The sequence below is a fragment of the Pavona decussata genome, unplaced genomic scaffold (assembly GCF_977016875.1).
Source record: "Pavona decussata unplaced genomic scaffold, jaPavDecu1.1 SCAFFOLD_163, whole genome shotgun sequence".
Taxonomy (NCBI): Eukaryota; Metazoa; Cnidaria; class Anthozoa; order Scleractinia; family Agariciidae; genus Pavona; species Pavona decussata.
The window spans coordinates 531,483-554,083 of record NW_028145574.1 but is presented as its reverse complement, the minus strand read 5'-3'; the positions used below and the strand labels follow the sequence as shown (position 1 = coordinate 554,083).

The 22,601-nt window shown below is 39.3% G+C and overlaps 3 protein-coding genes and 1 non-coding gene across 4 annotated transcripts; 3 read left to right on the top strand and 1 right to left on the bottom strand.

The window, feature by feature from the left end:
• The first annotated feature begins 75 nt into the window (after nt 1–75).
• On the top strand, nt 76–9,683 carry LOC146464494 (uncharacterized). The gene is made up of 9 exons (XM_085129770.1): nt 76–268; nt 1,002–1,087; nt 2,107–2,161; nt 3,620–3,685; nt 5,209–5,276; nt 6,402–6,557; nt 7,674–7,740; nt 8,097–8,177; nt 9,116–9,683. Exons 1-9 carry the CDS (start codon nt 175–177, stop codon nt 9,163–9,165), a joined length of 723 nt encoding a protein of 240 aa, XP_084985896.1. The 5' UTR covers nt 76–174; the 3' UTR covers nt 9,166–9,683.
• Nucleotides 9,684–12,677: 2,994 nt separating this feature from the next.
• Nucleotides 12,678–12,751, bottom strand: Trnas-aga (transfer RNA serine (anticodon AGA)). Its single transcript has one exon. It is a non-coding gene; the product is annotated as a tRNA-Ser (tRNA).
• Nucleotides 12,752–13,610: 859 nt separating this feature from the next.
• LOC146464492 (carbohydrate sulfotransferase 3-like) lies at nt 13,611–16,804 on the top strand. The gene is made up of 2 exons (XM_085129721.1): nt 13,611–14,173; nt 14,285–16,804. The coding sequence occupies exon 2, from the start codon at nt 14,306–14,308 to the stop codon at nt 15,500–15,502; it is 1,197 nt and encodes a 398-aa protein (XP_084985847.1). The 5' UTR covers nt 13,611–14,173; nt 14,285–14,305; the 3' UTR covers nt 15,503–16,804.
• A 2,990-nt stretch (nt 16,805–19,794) lies between these two features.
• Nucleotides 19,795–21,097, top strand: LOC146464491 (uncharacterized). Its single transcript, XM_085129700.1, has one exon. The coding sequence runs from the start codon at nt 19,999–20,001 to the stop codon at nt 20,641–20,643; it is 645 nt and encodes a 214-aa protein (XP_084985826.1). The 5' UTR covers nt 19,795–19,998; the 3' UTR covers nt 20,644–21,097.
• The last annotated feature ends 1,504 nt before the right edge of the window (nt 21,098–22,601 follow it).

Genomic DNA, 22,601 nt, shown 5'->3' with positions numbered 1-22,601 from the left:
TGGTGACGTCATGGTGATGTCATTTCACCGCCACAGTCTCAATGCTCGGTCAAAGACGAGTGGGACTTGCCTGGAGGGCCTGGAGGCCAATTAAGAACGAGTTTGATTGGGTTGTTGTCAGAACTTTTTCTGTTTTTGTTTTGTTAAGTATCTTTATTAAACTACTTGGGTATAATGCTAGGGAACCAGGAGTCACAAGGAGAGGCACAGGATAAGCTATCTCCTCACCTTGAGCCTGATCAAGAAGTGGCAGCAGTATTAGGAACAGGTATGAAGGAGGAGTGAAAACCACGTGCTGACAGACAATGCACTGAATGGAATATATATTGATCAATACATGTACTAGTACATAAACATGACTTGTTGTTGCAACTGGTCGCATCTTTTTATGACAGTCTTAACCCAAAAACTGTACAATTATGATAATTATAGTCGTCATTGTGATCGAGTGTGTGTGTATATACATGTTTGCATACATGCCAACCCCAGGAGTACAAAGAGCGGGAGACGTCTACAAATCTTCAGGGGCAGCCTGCAGAGGGTCAGCCTGCAGAGGGGCAGCCTGCAAAGGCGAAGAGCCTCCGAGGGGTGTCCCGTCAACGCTATATGGGTTTCAGTGGGAGGGGGAGGGGGCAGCGCATCAAACAATCATAATTTCAACATTTCATGCGTTAGATGGAGAAAAAAAAATCTGCTTTCCATCTAATCTAATGGGAGTATGAACACAAAAAGACAAGGAGGAAATCGAGTGGACGTAAAAAGCGGGAGATTTTGCTTCCAAAGCGGGAGAGCGGGAGACGAGGAAAAAAAGCAAAACTCTCCCGCCAAAAGCGGGAGAGTTGGCATCACTGTGTTTGTTTTGTTTTTTGTTTTTTTTTTTGTTTTGTTTTTGTTTTTGCTTTTTTGTTCTCAGCGTTATTGACATTTTAAAATTGGAGTTGTCAATTCGTTTTCAAAGTTCCTTTATATTTGTTGTGTTATTTCATATTCCTTTGCTGCAGAACCTACCTTTTCACAGTCAGGTCCTGTGTCAGTTAAGAGAGCTTCAAGGTGTCCATCAACAAAGGAGATGGCAACTGGATTAAAGGTGGGTCTGGTGTATGAAGTATCCTCTGTCATGAGTATGCTTATATGTATGCTGCTAGCTCTCTTCACTGTTCAGTGTTGCATGCAAAACTTTTTGTAAGGTGGAGGCCTGAAATAAGAAAGATGGCTTTGAGGCCCAGAGGAAGAATGTTTCAGAGGGTAAACAAAATTTGCCCCTGGCCCGCCACTGCTGTCGTCTCTTGTACAACTGCCAAGCCCTATGGGAGGGAGTGGGACAGGAGTACAGAGGATACACTTATAGGCATGTGCTGTCCTGAGGGGTATGATTTTGGTCTGAAAGTGAAGGTAGGTTTCTCGGGAGTGGGGGGGGGGGGGATACTTGCCTTATAAGCCCTGGACATTTTTTCATTTTCTTAGTCTGTGTAAGACAAACTAGTCATATCCCCAAACTAAGTTTTACCATGCATTTTGGTCTGAATTAAAGAATGTTTTACCATTTTGCGTAAAGTTCAGATCATGAATTTGACAATTGACCGATATTATTAGCTGTGCTGAATGGCCTTTCAAAAATGTTTAGTCATCATCATCATCATCTTTATTTATTTATTTAAACAAGGTAAGTCATATTTGTGCAAGACTGTTTCAGAGTTCATTTTTCTTCTGCAAGGCTAAGAAAACATTGGGCTCACAAAACAATAATTCTTGTAGCTAGTCTAGCTGTAGTCTATAGTTTGTTGCTAGTCTAGGTTATTATACCCCACCCCTATTTTTCCTAACAAATAAAAATTTCAGCGTTACTGTGATCTTGATACAATGTTTGTAAAAAGTAATACACTATAAATTCCTTGGATGCCTAGTGAGAATTTTATAATGAATACAGCTCCCAATACCCTATTCCCTGAGTACCCACACTATAAGGCATGATATACCCACTTTAAACAATAAATTTAATAAATAATTATTATCTTTTAATTCAGTAGTATTCTTATTTATTAAAATCAGATACAGATTGATGATGGTTTATAAATTCTCTAATCTGACTTGTTTGTGTCTGTGCAGATGGATCAAGAGATGAAGGAAAATATGAACACTGCTGATGCATCAGCTGCACAATGTAAGCTGTAAATATTACCCAACCATATAAATCAGTCAAGTTAAAAATATTGATCTTGACAACCACTTTTACTCAACATACCTGGGTAAAATTTACCATAAATAGAGGATACTTAGGTAAATTCTCTAAAATTATTTTGTCAAATGCATGCCGGACCACATGCCAGTGTGCCCGTTCCCCATATATTGTGACCTAATAACTACTGGTAAAGTGCCTGAATTCAGCTTACATGTTCATCATTATCATCAGCATCAGCATCATCATCAATCTGCCACTCCAGTGTTGCATACTGGGATCAAACTGAGTTAAAATTGTGTACAGCAGTCCAACTTCACCAAAATTCATTTCTTTCTTCCTCTGTAAATAGTTTTACCTTCTGACATTCCAACAGGCAATCTCCATGTGCCTGCTAAGAATGGGCTAGTGGCTCCTTTGTAACAGCAGCATGCTGCTGGGTTTGCCTGTTGCTATTCATTCTTCCATCCTGGGTGACCTCCACCCCTAGAAAGGTTGAAACTCTTGCTCGCATTTTTGTAAGCAATATTTACAATGTGTACCAGTACTTTATGAGAGTGGGTGATTAGCCTGCTGTTTGACCGCCATACTGATGGACCATGCAATTGCACCATTTGCATATAGTGATACGCAGGAATTTCCTGCAACTTCCCTGGGATTTTCTCACAGTCTTTGTATTCCCTGTGCTCAGGAAACTGCCTTCATTCAAGTGATTCGATGTGATGCTCATGAAATCCATCAAAAAGCAGGGAATAGTCGTAGAAGCTTCCTATTTTTTAAGATGCTTTATGCTACCAGCCCCAGGGTCTGTTCTTTGTCTGGCCTTTTCTTTTCAACCAATCTGGCATGGTAAGAATTTTAAGCTCCAGCTGGCATAGCTCTTGGGATCTTAAAGACAGTCAAACTTCACCACCACATGTACATCAAGGTGACAGCCCAAGGTGTCAGGAGCCTGCATATTTCTCTCCAAAATAATGTTTCCAAAGTGCCGCTATCTCCTCTTCTGTAGAGCTGTACAAATCACTACCAGATTCAGAATATTCGTCTTCACTAGAAGAACAATTTTCGGACACTATATCACTACTTTCCACTCCAGAATCATCATCCAAATCTGACATGTGAGAACTGCCGCTATACGATGCCATGTTGATTTCAACGTGCCACGTTGTTTTTTTCAGATCATGAATAACTGGCGAAAGCACGAATTAGTCCCGTTTTGTATCCGAATTATTTCCGAGATAATTCATCTTTTTCTTAGAGAAACTTTGATTGGTTGAAAATGCTTTTGTCTTCGCTTAAACCAATAAGATTCTTTGTTATGTTTATGGGCAGAAGAGAGCGGCCCTGGCACTAATAGGTGTTTACGCTTGGGCCGATCTGATCGGCCCGTGGCACCAATAGGGTTAAGGAAATTGTGTTGATTAGTGTCTTTGGTGTTTTCAGACCCCTCTCTACATTTTCTAGCTGCTCAGGGTGAAATTGCAAAGATCAAGGAGGAAATCGACAAAGGTGTGTTCACAGAAACATTAAACCATATTTAACCTGTTTTTGCAACACTTTAACCTATGAAAGTTGTTAACCTTTTCATACTGTAATTATGGTGGTGAAAAAAGGGACTTAGTTACCAGTAGATTTTTGCTACTGAATAATGACTTATCCATTGGATAATAATTATTAAATTATCCAATCTTTCAACATTTATCATGATCTATAGCTAATGGGGTGTGTGGTCTGTAAGGCAGGGCCTCAAATAAATTTTCTTTCTTTACACTGCACGAAAAAACGCCTTTGCGCACATCAAATGTGTGGTCAAAGACTGTCAAAGGCAGCCTTTGATTACCTTTGATTCGAATCAGACAGGTGACAAAGGCCGGATTTGATTCACGGTGGAGTCAAATTTGTTTCGAATCAAAGATGTCATATATTTGATCCACCTTTGATGCGTGTCATAGGCGGAGTCAAAGTTGTTTGATTTCAATTTGATGCGCGTCAAAGGTAGGGTCAAAGTTGTTAAATATACATTTGAACTCACTTTTGATTCGAGTCATCTTTGATACGGATCAAAAAAAAAGAGCAAATCTAATTTTTCGTGCAGTGTTAGTCAAAGCAAAGTAGCAAAGTAGTCTTGACTATTAATATTCGCATCAACGAATTTACTCAGATAATTTATTTTACTCTGGAAAACTAAAGCCTCTCACAGAAAATACTTTGGTGAAACCCAATCATTGCCAAAGAAAACAGCAGCAGAATGCAACAGAAGAACAAAAGAAGAAAACAGCTAGGGATATGATAAAAAAAATAAGCATTATTTACTGCCTTAATTAAATACATGGTTGAAGAATCACTGCCCTTTAAGTTAATGCTAGATTTGTTAGATTAATCCAAGTACAGCTGTACATGTAGGCAGCTGTGCTTCATCAATGACTGCAACTGGTTACTTGAATCAAGAGCCCTTGTCACTGGTAGCAAGCGCACACTTCCTTTCTTCATTGAACAGTTTTTTTTTTGTTTTTATCTGCCCTGAGTCTTTGCTTTTTTTGCCTGGGTTTGGTTTTACCCAAGGCAATTCTCTTTCTTCTATTTCATGGCATAGTCAAGACTTCATTTCTCGTGATGAGATGAATTCTTAGCAATACCAAACTTTTTCAAATGTGATATATTAATATGGTAATTCAAGAATACAGTTGAATAATATTTGCCACCAAAAAATTATGTCAAAAAGCAGCTGGATAACAAATTGGAATTATTAAATCATGACTCCTTTATGTATTTATTTACTGGATCCTCAAAACAGTCTTACTGACATATCTTGCATTATTTTAATGTTTTTGAAAAATGTCCTTCAGAAGTTTCAACATTAATATTTTATCTAATCAAAGAGCAAAAAAAAGAAATATTGCAGATTGTGGCCAGCGGTTAGACACAGTAATGTTAAGCAAACTATTGAGTCCTTTTTTGTGGCTGTATCATTTTGCCAAATGTGTGGTTCTTAACTCCAAATTATATGTAAAAATTTAATTTGTTTCCTGTAGGAACTGATGTTAATGCTGTGGACAAAACTGGTCTGACACCACTTGCTTGGGCAGCAGCTCACAGACAGGTCACCAACACTGAGATCTTTTTACGCTAAATAAATGTCTTTTGTTGTTGTTGTTGTTTTGTTTGTTTTTTCTATACAATGGGAGGCATTGCTAAAACATTCTGGCTTGTATAAGACTAGTTAGGTTTTGCATTTCATTAAGATCCATGGAAACTTGTATAATTTTCTCTCAAGATCTTCATTTCAAAGAATTTTTTGCCAATCAAGTTATAGGCATTAGTTTGTCTATCAACCCATTCAAGTATCTCTGTTTAAACTCTCAGAGCACAAACTAGCATGCTTATAATTTAAAGAAATCAACCAGCTGGATCAAAGTACTGTTCTTCTGCTTGAGCTGTTTGAGTTTCTAGGCAAAGTTGTAGTGGCCACAGTCATGTGTTTATACTACGTCCCCAAGTCCATAATAGACAAAGTCCATCGTCTGGTGCCTTGGACATACCCTTATGTCACCTGTCAACAGGGCAGCGATCTTTTGCTTTTAGAGGAGCTCTGGAACTCTTTGAATGATAATATTAAGTCCTTGAAATGCCCCAAGAATTTTAGGCGTCATTTCCCAAGTGTTTTATTAGGTTAATATATACTTGTAATACTCTTGATACATTTATTGTAATTATAATATTGTTGAGCTTATATTCTTAATTACTTAAATTATTTAGATTTGTAATTGTAATTGTATTGAGCTGAAAAACCCCCTTAGAGAGCATCAATAAAGTTTGTATGTATTTGTGCGTATGTATGCATGTGAAGTAAGCCTAGTAAGAACCCAAATGATTGACATAGGGCGCTTTCCGTTTGACCAAAATTTTTGTAAATATTTCCAGAAGTACAATTTGTAATTAGACCTTATCACAGTGAAATCACTGAGCGGCTAAGTTATTCATGTTACTTTGTCACATCAATTTCAGCACTTGCCTTCGTCTGATTGGCTAAGTAAGTTAATAAATTAGAATATTATCACTTGACTTGACCTTTCTTCAAGTTTACTTTGTTAGCATCTAGTGTGAAGTTGTCCACTAACTTTTCTGTAGCAGAAAATAGTAAAGTCAATGCATTAACCATTCATTAAAATTATTTGTTAATTTTTTTTTATAAATGATTGATCAAGGTTAATTGCATAATTTTTAGAAAGCCACCATAACAGTATTACTTCAGAGTGGAGCGGATGCCACAGTATGCAGTCCAACTGGTGAGACAGCGTTATCATTTGCCGCATGTCAAGGTCAACTGGAGGCTGTGGAACAGCTACTGGATTATGGAGCTGATCCTGACATTGCAAATGTGGTGTGTGTCGTGATTAACTTTACAATATTAAAATAGTCATTCATTTACACAGTAAGGCCTTGACATATTTTTGAATTTTTATTTAAAAATCTGTTTCACATTCTTGTTTACTAGAATTTACAGATCCCCTGCTTTCTTGAATGGGTGATTCAATTGGATGTTATTTCAAAAAACAAGAACCCTGCATGCGTTTTTAAACTAGGCTTTTGTTTTAAATAACAAATTATCAACCATAAGTACATTTTTTATTACAGCTGGGTCAAAAGTATGTGTAGTTCTAACAATAATGCTTGGAAACTTTTCTCCCCACTTATCCATGTATATAAACTAGTTATTAAAAACTGAATCATTGTATAATGCAATTCCAGGGATTTGATTAGCTCAGCGGTCATGGTGTATGAGATAAAACAGTTATTCCACTTGCACTTGTTGAAAGATATGAGATAATTATAGCCAAGGATACGCAAGTTGCCAAGTTGGTTGGTTGGTTGGTTGGTTGGTTGGTTGGTTGGTTGGTTGGTTGGTTGGTTGGTTAGTTGCCAAGTTGGTTAGTTGGTTGGTTGGTTGGTTGTTTGGTTAGTTGCCAAGTTGGTTAGTTGGTTAGTTGGTTGGTTAGTTGCCAAGTTGGTTATAATCATCTCATATCCAACGTGCGCTCGTGGAATAATTGTTAAATATAGCATGGCTTGAGTGTAGAATTTTTGAAGGAGGGCAAAAAGGAAGAAAAAATACCCTAACTGACTTGGGGAAGTTTTAAGATAGCCATCATTATCTGACCCTCTGTCAATGTCCACATGGAGATAGCATCATGTCCTCATTGTCCAGGAAAAACTAGGAAGTTACATTACAACAGACTTGAATTAAAAAATGACACTATAATTATCAGAAACTCACTGAAATATAAGGTAAAATTGAACAGCTCCCCAATAAACATGTCAGATGACTGGCGATAAACCGTCGGCCAACAAACAAACCAACAGTCAGCTGACAAATGACCAACAGTGTCACCTTATCAGAAAATAAATTGGTGGTCGGCGGGTGGCCAACAGTTGGTAACTTGGTGATTTTTTGGGGGGCTGTTCTTTAATGTTACCAAATCTTTTATTCACTGTACAGGAGGGAGGCACACCCCTTATGTATGCAGCTTTCAATGGCTACCCACAGGTTGTCAAGCTTCTGCTAGGTAAGGAAGCGCTTTCAGCTTAAAAACATGTGATAATCGTGATGATCATACAGTACATGCAATACATGTAAAAAGACTTTGCGGTAGCAACAACAAACACATGTGCATCGCATTGATGCGATATTGGTACCCTCTCAGCTAGCTGTTTCTGTTTATGGAATAATGCACCAGTCAATTCCAAGCGTAATTTTTCTCACGCCCCTCCCGTAGTACGTGGCTCGTGCTTGCCTCCGCTCGCCTGAAAAATCACGCCTGTTCTGCAGGCTAATGTTTAATGGACCACCTGATTGAACTAGTGGGTCTCCCGTCTATGAGGGTTCAATATGGTTGAATGTTCACTTTCTTCTGTTATTTAGAACATGGAGCAGACTTAACAGCAACTAACAATGAAGGATATACCGCGCTGAGTCTGGCTGTTGGAGTAGGCAACAAAAATGGTAAGTGTTACACTGTGGTGTTTTTACTGCGTCTAAATTGGAGTACGCTTTGCAGTGGCGCTTTCCATTCAGCCAAAGTTTCGGTTCAATCGGTTTAAATGCAAATCGCACACACTTGGATTAATGCAAAATTTTCCGGAACAAGCGAACAACCTTCGGAGGTACTCCGGACCGGTTGTGACGGAAATTACCGTCCCATTTGCACAAATATTCCATTTCTGCTGCTCACACCGACAGTAACCATTATGCATACTTGAAATTTCTGACAAAACAGAGCTAAACAATAATAAGGGAAGTGGTCAAAACTACTATACTCGAACAGAGCCCATCAAACCACAAAATAGATGGTGGTCTCTGCCTGTACCTCCTTCCTCAACCTCAAAAGATGGTGTATTTATTGCATAGCCACCCCTCTATGTAACAGTAAAAAATGACAGTGGGATTCAAACCTCACTAGACTCTCGCTTTTCTTGTTTATCTGGCAGTGCTGACTCTTGTTAGCTGAATATTTCTATGTCAGTAAACTCAAAGTCTAAAGCCAGTAAAATTTTGTCGGTAATGTTCATGAGATTGGTAGTATCTTTGATAACCCCCTATCCCAGACAAGGTGGGTCCACTTCGAACGAACTGGTTATGACCAGTCAATTCCTAAGTTTCTATTGCTGAAGCATTGTCAAAACTGTCTACAATAGTAGTGGCGGTTTAATATTCTGGTGTAATTATGTGAGGCTTTCGATCAATCAGTGAGATTGAAAGTTTGCAGTTGAAGACGAGGTATTTGGAATTTGCCATAAAACCACAACCTTACTAAATACTTGAATATTGGTCATATGTTTCCCTTTGTGATATTCACAAATGAAGATAAGAATTGAAAACTTCTTAAAGGTACTCTTATGTACAAAACTTAGCAGTAATAGACGGAATTTTTCATTTTTCAGTTCAGCGTGTCATGGAAGACTATCTTCGCTCGATCTTAGAAGGCCAGTGATTGTCAGCGTTATCACTTGCTTTGGAGATAATGGGAGGCAACATCACAGGCTCAGCGTTATAATATACTGCAATACTATCCATTTGATTTTAGTCAACTATTTCAAAATCATGGACAGAAGTGCAGGTGTTGTTTGATTTACCTCATTGGACAACTCCGAACAAACAAACAAATGTGAGTTCAGTATAAAAAATAGTGCATTGTTGACCTGTTCAGGAAAAAAAAGAAACTCTAGTGTACATAGACTGGCCTGGCCTGCAGCATTTGTCAAAAAACAACAACAACAACACAGCAAGTGTGGATAACAAGAATTTAGAATTTTTTACTGCCCCATTTTATGGTGAGAATATCTGTTTTCTTGTCTTGTTGAAAAGAGGAAAGAGCTGCAACTCTCAGACGTAAGAGTTTTACATTCGATGTTTAACTCTGAATGAACTCATCATAAAAACATGTCTTTTAAATATTTATTTATATAAAGTACTGATTTTTATTAATTTATTAAAGGAAAAGAAAGCATACCAACATTTCTGTTTTGATTGATAAGTATAGTCGTAGTCATCGTCAGAGAAGGTCTGAGTTGATGGTATACAGGCGTGTAGAAAATTTTACGAGCTACAGAAGGAAATATCAACTCTTTACAGCCAAGATTGCGCAGCAAAGGACGTGGTTTCCACAACAGTGACCTTAAAATTGGTTCGACGAGTGCTCGACAGTTGATTCCGGTGACTTCTATGACAATAACTGGGAACAGACCCTCACCAGTTTGATTTGTAACCAAGGCAACTCCTTTTGTGGCTGTCGGCGGCTTACAAACCTGGGCCGGCCCAGTTCTTCAAAGCCCGATTAAGCTTATCCTGGATTAATGCAGTGAACTTTAATTCAAGTTTAATTATTAATCGGTAAAGATTCTTCCAAAAGTTTTTGGCCCTCAGTTTTGACTTAGACTTTTCTTTACCTTTAGCTTGAAATTAGGCTTTAAAACCACTTTTAAAGAGCGAAATGAAAACCACGATTAACTTTTAATGGTAGCTTAGCGTTAATCGGCTTTCGAACAACCCGGCCCTGGCCATGTAGATCATGCTCTGGATTATGGCGTCTTGCAGTAGTCTCACTGGTAGATCCTTCTTCTTCACTCGGCCAGGACCCGAAAGAGCGAGGGGTGTGCTACCTGAACTGGTTTGAAACTCACAGAAAGACATGCGCCAACTCTGCGATCTAAGGTCAATTGTTGAAACACAGCGGAAGGTGGATGTTAGTAAATTGTGGTTAGCTATAAGAATAGTTTTTTTTTTTTTCAAGTTGTTCCTTTATTGAAAACAAGAAGTTACAAGATTAGTCGCTCATGATTGCCAAAACAGCTACACGGAAATCAGAATCGGCAGCACATCTAAGGCATCGAATCCCGTTCAAAGCTGAATTTTCTTTCATGCTTTCTTTTCGCAACTGCTTAAGTTGCGTACTAACTGCTAGGATCTTTAGAAGTCTGTTTGGAAAAGAGTCTTGTTTTTGTACTGTATTTATGTAGTGTGCACACGATGCATTGGAAACTTTTCAACCAGATGGCTTTTTCAACGTCTTCAATTACATGGCTTTAGTGTTAGCATGAGTGTTTCGTTCAAGAGTTATGGACCTTTGAACATGTTCCATTAATGTGAGAGGACTGGGAAACCGCCAGAAAAGAAGGGATAGAGCTGGCTGGGAACTAAATACTGGCCGGAACTGCTGGGCAAAAAGTGTCTCGTTTGTTTTTTCTACCTGTCAGGATCCCTGTCAGTCTCGTAAAAAAATCGTTTTTGACTTTTCGCTCTAACACCATCTTTACCAATCAAATTTGAAGGCAAGTAGCGCGCCTGGAACTAACTGAGGCACCCTCATGTGTTGTTCTTTCTCTCTATATATCACGCTGTGTATGTCACCTGTCAATATCTCAGCAAAAAAGAAATCGTAATACTCGCTAACTATTTTACACAGAACATGACCAGCGCTTTTCTTCCACTCGAAAAGGTCGTAAAATACACATGCATTTTCGTCCAATAAAATTACCCTCTTCAGGAAATTTGGAATATCCTCCCTATTTTTCGGTGACAATCAAGGAAACGATTTCGAATTTCCCTTGTTTTCAAATCCTGCTGTACCGTAGTTAGTTCATGTTTCCCTGACATTTTTCCGAAATCTCTCCCTACGATGTCTTCGGGCGACTTGCCAGCCTTAAAGTCAATGTGATCATCCTGTTACTAAAATGTAGTTACTGTCTTCCACATGGCATATTTTAGACAAAATGGCTGAAAAAGAGAGAGAGACAAAAAAAAGAGCAGCTGACAGCGGTACCTCTGGACACTTTGCCTGAGCGTTGTACCATGACATTGCACCACGAGATTTCGGCCCGCGGATCGCTTATGCAAGCCGGAGATGGTTCTCGGTGCTCAGTCCGATACCTTGTCCCACGACAAGACAGGGAGGGAGGGAGGGAAAAGTCGGCCCCTAGACCGTATGAGACAGATCCCTTTCGTACTAGCACTTCCACCTCTACTGACTTAAACAGAGATTCAGCCACTTATATACATGAACATGTAGTCATTTTGTCTTATAAAAAAGGTTCTTATAAAAATAAAAAATAAAAACCAGAGTGTAGTCGGATATGTGGTAGCCTCCCACGCAGTCGTTTCTTAGGGGACTCGTATAACCTCCTCCTCCCTTGTGTGGGCAATACGAGTCCCCTAAAAACGACTGCGTGGAAGGCTACCACATATCCGACTACACTTGAAACCGTTTGACGGCTAATAATAACTACTTTTTTGACAACTGACGGTTAAATTTTAGGCTGTTTGGCAGCTCACGGTTAACCCCATTGAGACCTTCCATAAATAAAAGCCAGTGATATTATTTCTAGTTATCTATTTCTGAGCTGATTTTCCAGAAGGTGGCTACAGAAATTAAAGTTTTTGTTAACTTTTTTTTAAGATATTTATTCCTTTTTTTAGCGCACAACGATTCGCTTTGAATTCCTCTGAGCTCAGAACAAATTCATTAGACCTAGAGTTTTGTTTGGCTTCCTGAAGCAAAGTTTTCCCGAGGACATCATTAAGTCTAGTGAGGGAAGAAGTCTTACGAGTGTAGTTCTTGCCTCGTCTAATATGCTTCCTATACCTAGTACTCTTTTGAGCTAAACGGGTAATTTTCAGTTACTCGGGCGGGGACTAGGGATTGCATTTTGTAAGCTTTGCTTTAGGAGGTGACAGTCTTTGGTCGTAGAAAGTAGGTCTTGGGGGTGATTTCTAGTTGGGAAGGGTGAAAGTATCGGGAATTTTTAACAGAGCCAAAGACATCATCCGGGACTTAAGGTAATATGGTAAAACACGAACAAGAAATGGCAAGGATTTTCTCTTCAAAAAGCGTAAGTTTAAAAAGCTATTCGATTATTTTTCGCCGTTATAACTAGCGTTAACGGAGAAATAACAACAACAGGATATTAAATGTGAATTAGGGAGAAACGAAGACTCGGAAAAAATCCGAGTCCCAGATGGGATTTGAACCCACGACCCTCCGTGATCTAGTCGGATGCTCTAACCACTGAGCTACTGGAGACTCTATGGTGAGCAAGGGTCAAATCTGAACTTGAACCCACGACCCTCCGTGATTACGGAGAGTTGTGGGTTCAAATCCCATCTGGGACTCGGACTTTTTTCCAGTCTTCGTTTCTCCCTAATTCACATTTAATATCCTGTTGTTGTTGTTGTTGTTGTTGTTGTTTCTCCGTTAAGCGCACTCACTTGGGAGGTTGGTTGGATGCATCTCGATGTACCTTAATGTGACAACACGATGCTGTTATTGAGTTCATATGAGTCAGTACGCGACTGTGTAGCCGCGCGATGCGGTTCCAGTCGATACCCACGATTTGACCCTTGCTCACCATAGAGTCTCCAGTAGCTCAGTGGTTAGAACATCCGACTAGATCACGGAGGGTCGTTGGTTCAAATCCAAGTTCGTTTCCCAGATGTTCGTTCGGCATGATTCGCATTGCGTCATGGAGTTAGAGTTGAAGACGGAAAATCAATTTAAAACGCTGTCTTGCTCCGATTAAGCCGATCCTGTTGTAGAAAGCTAGACTTGAGCGTTTAAAGACCGGGTTTTGGGTGAGATTTAAGATGCGTTGGCGCCGTTTATAATTGCCAAATGTCACACTTGTTTAGTCGGATCACAGGTCTTGTTTCATTTCACTCAGATGTCAACGGTCATGTCTAATTCCAAAGAAAAGCCCCTCTTTTCTGTTGCATAGTATTTTCTGACCTTACTTTCTTGTGATGAACCGTAACTTAAGTCTTGTTAATGACTAGCATATTCAGTCAGCCTAGAAAGTCTCAAAAATGTGCTCAATTTTTGTAGCCACCTTTTGGAAAATCAGCTCAGATTTACGTATCAACCTTCTGGATGTAGGACAGTTTGTCAAGTATCACCAGGTCTTTTTTTTTTCAGTTTTTGGTTTTCTGTTAAGTGTTGTTCTTTGTAAACAATTCTAAAAAGTAATTAAATAAAAAAGAAAGAAAATTAACAAAAATCTTACAGCATACCAATCATTTAAAATAAATCGATTTACAAATGAGCGCTAAACGATAAAACGCTGCGTCCTTACTCTTCCCAACACAAATGATGTTTTAGATTGCCTAGAACATCCATTAAATACTGTTATTCGCGTTTTAGATTAGAGATGTGTACTTCATTTTGAACAATAGCACTGACAGCTTCGGCAATTTCTTTGCGTGTAGAAAAGAAACAAAAACGACACGAATTTCAGTTGGCGAAATAAAGTGACATTCTCCCAGCAACCGTTACTTGCCATTGAAGCATGCAGCTGAGGTTTGACAAATGCTGTCTAATATATGCAAAATCTAAGCCAGTGGAACTGAAGAGGTATTAAAATATTAAAATCAGTTCCTCATTATAAATCACATGCCACGTTGATACATTTATACCACGACAGGTAACAGTGTAAATCAGTCGTCCATGCCAAGTAAGAATGTCTTGTGGTAATACAGTGTACAAGAGGCTTCACTCATGGGTATATTTGCTCCTTTTAATTTTTTTCCTTTTTACATCGTTTTCTATATTTCACATGAGTAAGAGGCTCCAGTTGTTCCCAAAGATGTACTTTCCGCGATCCTTCCTTTTTCCACCACCTCACCCTCACTCATCAGCGGTCAGCCAGCAGCTACCAACCGACGTTTCTCACAAATCAAATGCAATCAGCGCGATCCCTTTCAGTAACGTTTATCTTTCGGCTCCCAACCCAGCCGCTACAACTTCATCCCCATCACAAGGATTACCGTTGACACCAATGGAAATTCTCAGCCGCAAATCAGTTGCATTAATTAACACCAACAACGTACCGCCTAAAACTGAATTCCAGAGACGAAGTCTGTTAATCTACGGTGCGGACCGCTCTGGAACAACATTTACGACGAAGATGTTCGCTGAAGATCCACAGATGTTGACTGTTTATGAGCCGTTGTGGGTTACAAGCGCATGGAATAAGGAGGATCCATCGCAAGTTACTCGTTGGAAGAGAAATGTTCTTGATGTACTGAGAGGAATATTAAGTTGCAAGTTTGGCGATTCTCAGGCAGGAACTAGATTTCTTTATCACACTCAAACCCAGTGGAGTGGCGCCTTTGTTAAGAATCCCTTTCGAAGTGCGACGTTCTGTAACGACACTTGTCAAGACCTCTCCAAAATACCAAATTACGCAGATAAAATTTGCCTTTCAAAATACAAACATAGTGTGACAAAAATTGGTGAACCAAGGATGCCAGAAGAGCTTCTGTCAACGGTTATACCTGACGTGTATTTAGAGAACCCCGAAACTGACGTGCGAGTGATCCACCTTGTGCGCGACCCACGCGCGAGTTTTAACTCCAGAATAAAATTAGGATGGATGGAAGAATTTCATCAATGGCATTTCCCAGTCACTGTTCGCAATAAATGCTCGAAATTAGTTCAAAATATCAAGTTTGGCCGAGAACTGCCTAATGAATGGCGACACAAATACCTTGAAGTGCACTACAAAGATCTAGCAAGAAACCCAGTTGAAACAACGAGGAATATGTATAGGTTTGCAGGATTTGAAATGCCGCAGAGTATTATTGACTGGGCAGTTAGAAACACTTCTCCGAGTAAAGAGGAAATATTAAGAGAAAAGGCAAATATCTTTTCTCCAGTGAGAAATTCTTCTGCGATGGTCGATCAATGGCGAGCAGAAGCCCCGATTGAGAGGACCAGAATAATAGAAAAACTCTGTAAAGAAGCTTTAGAACTGCTGGGCTTGACAAAGGTCACTAAGTAAATTTGTAAATTTTTCACAAAGTGTTTAACGGGTCGATAAACTCTAAATTTTTTAACTAGAAGGAAAGTTATCTAAAGTTTAGGTAAAATTCTTTCCTGGCGTTCTTTTTATTTTACGTTTTGTGAATGATGTAACAAGGAAACTGGTAAAACGTCAGTCCTATTTTGCTTCCTCGTCAAATATTTACTGACGTATGATAACTTTGTAAATTTTTACTGAATGGGTAAATTTTTTAACTAGAAGGAAAGTTATCTAAAGTTTAGGTAAAATTCTTTCCTGGCATTCTTTTTATTTTAAGTTTTGTGAATGATGTAACAAGGAAACTGGTAAAACGTCAGTCCTATTTTGCTTCCTCGTCAAATATTTACTGACGTATGATAACTTTGTAAATTTTTACTGAATGGGTGGCAAAATAAATTGAGTTCGGTTTACAGCAGTGGGGAAAAACAGCTAAGGTTGTCCACTTTAACCATTCACGAGTATAAAACTACAGAGAAAATTGGATTGTAAGAATACAGAATGTTACAAGAAGGGTCAATTCCCGAGGGAAAGAAATCAAATCTTCGTGCGCCGGATGGCTGACTAACCTAAATTCCACTAAAACAAGAAATGTGATGTACAGATATAAGTAGATAGAGCAGTTTTCAGTTGAGTGTCTTAAAACCAAAGTAATACATATGTAACCCTGAGCTGAGCTGAGTATTTATTTTAAGTCGATAATGTGGGTAATGGTCTCCCAATCTCCCAAGCCAGGGGCTCATGTAAAATACGCTTTACTATAAGAAGTATTAAAAATAAATGGCTTAACTACATCATTTTCAATTATTATAAACATGAAAAAGTTAAAATATTTCTAAAGTTATAAATTCTATTTACAAACTGCCCATAAAAATCGAGCCTCAACAACTTGTATCGTATGATAAAAGAGAATGACAAATAAAGACGGTCTTGCTACTGGCACCTAGGGGTAACTCGTTCCACATGTGGGCAATCATATATGAAAACGAATTGTGCATGAAAAGGATATTACATTTAAGCCACTACCACGTAAATTATATTTAGTTACTGTGTGTGTGAAAGAGTGGGAAATATAATTCGGGCCTTTCAGTCTAGAACTTTAAAAAAAAATCAGTCATTGTTTGTTACGTGTTTGCTCAAGTGCGTTCATTGAAGCCTTAGCTAGGCAGAGATCGTACCTAGCTGAATTACATTTTTTGTGAGAAGGACTGAGAAACGCTGACAAGCTGATAAGCTTTTTGCTGACTTGGAAGGACCCATCTGTAATAAAGATCCCCAAAATAAAGGAATAAATCTCATTGTTTTTTTTGTTTTTTTTTTTTTTTTTTTTAAATAAATAAATCTCAATGTTGATTAGATATAATCGTGTAAAGTTTGCTTATCATTTTTACATAAATTATGACCTAAATTTGGAAAGCGCTAAATTTCTCGAATTGGGTATTTGCGATTTTGTTGAAACTCTGCTCAGCGCAAGGCACTAATGCGCATATGTGTAGCCGAGAGATTTTTACCAAAAAAAAGCCGGCAACAGCAGAATTTCGACTCAGACCTCAAAGGGGCGTGGCACCATAACCACGTGACATTTACTCCGATCGCCCAATTTTTTTGTAAAGGTGGGGATACTAGAGAGCTTCAAAGTAGAGTGGTACCGCCAAAAAATAACTGGGTCGAGTCACCTTAATGCTGCTCAAAGGTTGGAAAGATCATTTTATTTCAGTGCATTTTTGCACATCTCACAGACAAACAAGTGTGAAGTGTGAAGTAGGGAGAATTTCTCTTAGTTTTTGTTGTGAATTATTTTCACAGCGTGCCTCGCATAAGTGTGACCGTTTATCGTATGCTAACTATCCACTCACGATTGGAGAATAACTTCATTATACAATGAACTGTGTGAAACTCGCGTTTTGATTGGTCTAGGGGAGTGTGTGATTAGAGTATAGACGCACGATTGACGTCATCGAGTGGTGTGACTGGCGCACGTGATCAGAGTCTAGAGTCCAGCCAGAGTGACTGGTCAACAAAGGTTTGCAAACTGTTTTTGCGATTAGCGGACAAACACAGGCAAATTTTCACAGGAAAGGAAAACTGCCCAATAAAAAAATTGGACAAAGACCGTTGAGAGTGATCTCAACCAGGACAAAAAAGCTAGAACTTTGTTGTGACGTGCAAAGGAAGCAAATATTTGTCGAAATATGTCGCCGATAGAAATCCGGTAATGGCGAGTAATCGATTACAAATCGCAGTGAAGCGACTTACATGCTGTAATATTTTGGGGTCAGGATTTCCTTCTGGAATAAAGGTTAGTTTTGAAAATATTAAAAGTGAAATTCTTTCCGATTATACTCCAACTTAAAAGATCATAATTGCACGTGTGTAGTAGTCTAAAACTGAGTTTGCTGGAAAGTTTTTGACTCAGCTCAGGCAACGCGATGCTCGCTTACGAAATGTGTTGAAATGTCTTGGTTATTGTATAAAACAAATACAGTCAAACCTCCCTTTGCGACCACCTCTCGTAAGCGACCACCTCTCATTAGCGACCACTTTTCCAAAATACCAAAAGTTTTCAAGTCAAATCACTATAGATGGAACCTCTCGTAGGCGACCACCTCTCGTAAGCGACCACCTCTCGTAAGCGACCACTTTTAGAGATGACTGTATATAAGTTTCAATTGTTTTTAACCTCCCGTAGGCGACCACTTGACGCTCAATCTGCTGTATGTTTCACAGGCGGAAATCGAAAAATGTGTCGCTGTAACAGACGCCGTAAATCTCACAGTCGGAGCTACAGGAAGTGTTTCCCGATATAGCTTAGCATTGAAACAATTGATAAAATACACGTACACTCGTACACTATACCTCACACTGAAATAAACTTTAATCAGATCGAATCTCTTGTAGGAGAAAACTGCCTTATCTTTTATCGTTCTTATCTTCTTTTTTCTGTTCCGTTCCCTGAAAAATTTAGACGGCGCCACCTGGAGTAATGAAAGAGTCAAGTTTCTTTCACAATAATTGTCTTAATCGCTGTATTAAGTAATTTGCGAGATAAAACAATAATCACCATAGACCCTCGGATTTTTTGCCTAGAATAATTTTGGACCAGTCTTAATATACTTGTAGCTATGGGTTTCGATAAGCACTGGCTAAAGGCTTTGGTCTCCGCAATTACCATATGTAAATTACCCGAAATTTAGACCCCCTGTGGTCTGACCTCTGGTAAGCGACCACCTCCCGTAAGCGACCACATATCCTTGATATTATGGGTGGTCGCTTACGGGAGGTTCGACTGTAGATTCCATTTTGCCGTGGGTCTGTACTCTGATAACGCACAGAGGACGTCAAAACGTGGTGAGAACATCAGTCACGCTACTCGCCTGCGACTCGTAGCGTACTTCTTTGTTCTCACCACGTTTTGACGTCATCTGTGCGTTATCAGAGTACAGACGCACGGCAAAATGGAATCTTTTTGTTAAACAAACCACACTGGATGCCAAACGTCAACCTCACCCCACTCCCACTCCTTCCTCTCCTCACTCCTACTCCTTCCTTTCTCCATTTCCGGTTGAGGAGCCACGCTAGCGTGCCGAGGTTGACCAGAAGCGCCGGTCACGCCCCTCGGATCACCAACAGGGATTCACGAAACCAACTGCGGTCTAGTCTCCGGCCAAAAGATGGCAGCAATTAAACTTGAGTTAAGTTCTTGGCAGCTGTGCTTAGATTTTGATGGGTGATCAGCCTACACTAAAGTATGCAGAATAACTAATATTGTTGCGCGTCGTGCTATATGGTTCAAAGTTCCAGTCGGGGTTATTACACATAGAGAAGCTTGGGACTACCCTGAATAGTTGTAAAATGTTTTATTTTTCACCCATGCTTGTTCCTTAGTCCACCCCCAAGCTATTTCGCGAAATTTAAAGGTAGATTTTTCCTGGGAGCCAAGAAGTGTTTTCTTTATTTCATAGTCATTATGTTTGCAAATTTTAGTGCGTATTGGCGGAATTTAATCCCCGACTAACTGCTGTGGAAATGAACAACGATGACAAGACAACAACCTTAAGGATAGAGGGACTGTACTTATATGAAGTTAAGACGGTCACGTTCATTAATTTGTTTAATCCTGAGGCAGGAAATTGCAACCGTCATTGAACCAATACTATGCTCTGTGTTGGGTAAGACATGCAAATTGACTTAAACGCAACTGAACAATCATGAAAGAACGTGCCAAGACAATGGAAGAAAAAACTTAATGGGGGTAAAGAATTCATGCTTCAAGGCGCACTTGATATACTACGTGCTTCCGTTGTGATTCACAGATGACTGAAGATCTCTCGCCAGTGAGTTTGCGATTTGTAACTGTGAGACGAATGGAAGAGCTAGTAAGCGAGAGATACGCTAAAGCTGACAGTTAGTTTAAGAAGTGATAGGAGTATTTGTTTAGTGTTCGACCGCTAATAAGCCGAAAACAAACAAACAAAGCTATGGACTCCAGGAAAAGAGAACTTACAAGAGCTCAAAGCTTACATACGGCTCTCAAAGTTAAAGACAGCAAGACAGGACAAATGATTCTGAGAGGCAACGTCTTTGAAGAAACGAAATTGGAAGGCGAGATTAATCAAATTAACCTCTGGCAGAAGAGAGAGGCGTCTCGACTGAGATGGGAGAAGGAATACGCTATCAGAGGTTTGAGGAAAAGTTTGTTGACGAGGGAGAAGTCGAATCCTGATGTATTAAGTTTGCCTCCAATTGCTGAAGGTATTTCTCGTAATTTAGAGAGAAATAGATTCGACGAGAGACGGCATTCAAGTTGGGCATGTTTATCAAGCGACGACTCGTCCCCTGAGAGAAGCCCTTACGGTTCACTTGAAGATATCGTTAAGTCAAGGTCGAGAAAGCGGGCATCGATGCCAAATAACTCAGAGTTAACTTCATTGCCTGCTTTGATATCACCACACTTGATGAGGAAAGCTGCGACAAGCGATCCTAGATTCACAAATCTTATGCGGCAGTTAGTTCCGAAAGTGGGTGAGGTTAAAATCAGCCACGAGAACACAAGCCATCAGCACGCAATCGCTGAAAAGCAGTGTGCGACTGAAGAAGATGGGAAACGTGTTAAGAACGTATGATCAGCCGAACAAAATACAGCAATAAAGGACATCAGTGGTAAAGAGTTAATATACACATAAGCCATGATGCTGGAAAGACGGAAAACTTTGGCGTTTAGCGGTATCACAGAATCCCTAAAAAACCGACATGAGTGCGCCACACCGTGAAGAATTCATGCAAATCAGTGAAATGAACTCGGCAAATTGACATTTTAGAAAAGAGCAATTTTAAACAGAAGGCGATTTCAGCGCCGTGGCGTTGCTAATGGCGAGATTGAGAAGAAATTCAAAAAATGTCGCCGCTGGTTACACTGTGATAGTGAGAGTTTGTTATGGCCGTATGACAAGAGCTATCCATTCACTAAATATGCTTCATTGACAACACACTAAAGACCCATTGAAGGGTTGACTTTTCATTTCATACTTGGAGCTTTCAACACTCGAAACGCTTATTGAAATATACTTTTTTAATGACTATTTGTTTGATATCGTTGTTGTTTTTGTTTTCTCTGTCTTTTATAGTTTTTAGTGGGTCCATGATGTAAGCTACTGAATGGTTGACGGCTTGACCTCATTAGTATAAATCTACTAGTGTTCTATCTCTAATGCTGCTCTCTAATTGGCTACGCTACTCACTATCTATTCTGTTTTAGTACAAATCTACTAGTGTTCTATCACGAATGCCGTTCTCTGCCGGATTGGCTACGCTACCTGTGATAGACAGCGAGTAGCGGTTTTCAACAAAATGGCGGCCGCTTCCTCGCGTTTTCGAAGTGTCTGCGATGAGATATAGATAAAATACTTGTTTAGTTTTGAACGACTAGTAGATTTATACTAAAACAATTAGATTATTCGCTCTCGATTTCTATGCGTGATAGTTGATTCAGGCTTCGCCCTCATCAACTATCACGTGATCGGTCGGTGTAAAATGCAGACTGTAGACTGCAGACTGGGGGTAAAATGCAGACTAAATTATAAAGACTATCCTTTTAAAGTTAAAACACTCGAGGTGATTTTGGTCTGTGTAGAAAGCTAATAAGTAAGTGAAGAATTACAAAAAGATATATGCAGCGTTGTTAGCGAAAAAGGAATTTGAGGCTTGCGAAAAAAACTTGGATTTCATTGCGTGACTTTTGGGGACGGTGCCCTACTTCTTCCAATACTTTCAACAATTATTTCTCCATGAATTCGCTTCGAAATAAAGAGAAAAACCGCTCAACAAGATATTTAAATGTTTTAGTTTTGAAAAAAAAAATGCATTTGACGATGTGCTTTCGAAATTTATCGGTAAATTTTAAAGTGCGCGGATGGATGTACCGTCCGCCGTGAATTAATTGCGTTGTAAACAAACTGCGTACAGAAAACTCAAAAATCCGTATCTCGGTAAACATATGTCCTATCGAGGTCACTTTTGTCTCTATAGAAAGCTGAGTAAATGTAGAATTCAAATATGAAAAGATTTCTGTAGCCCAGATAACGAGAAAGGAATTTAGCGCTTGCGAAAATATCATAGAAAATGAAAACAGTTCTCACGGTTTAAAATGAATGAATACTTTCCGGGATACAACCTGCCTAATCGCACAAAATTTAGTTTAATTTAGTCTGCATTTTACCCCTGGTCTGCAGTGTTCAGTCTGCATTTTACCCCGAGTCTGCATTTCACCCCCAGTCTGCAGTCTGCAGTCTTACACTGACCGATCACGTGATAGAAATCTCGAGCTCACAATTGTTAATTAGAAAGAAGGCAAGTTTCCCAGAGAAGGAAATAAGAAACATTGTGTCTTTGTTAACTTTCTATGGTAGAAATGGGCAAAGCATGAAACAGCTGCGGAAATACTCATCCACGCTCTGACGACGCATGGATTCTCCTGAAATTTTCATTCATAAGTCGATGCAGAGTCCTCAGGCTCTTTGGCCAGCGGTTGGTCGTCAGGAGGGACTATGGAGAATTCGAAAAAAAAATTTTTTTTAATTTTTTT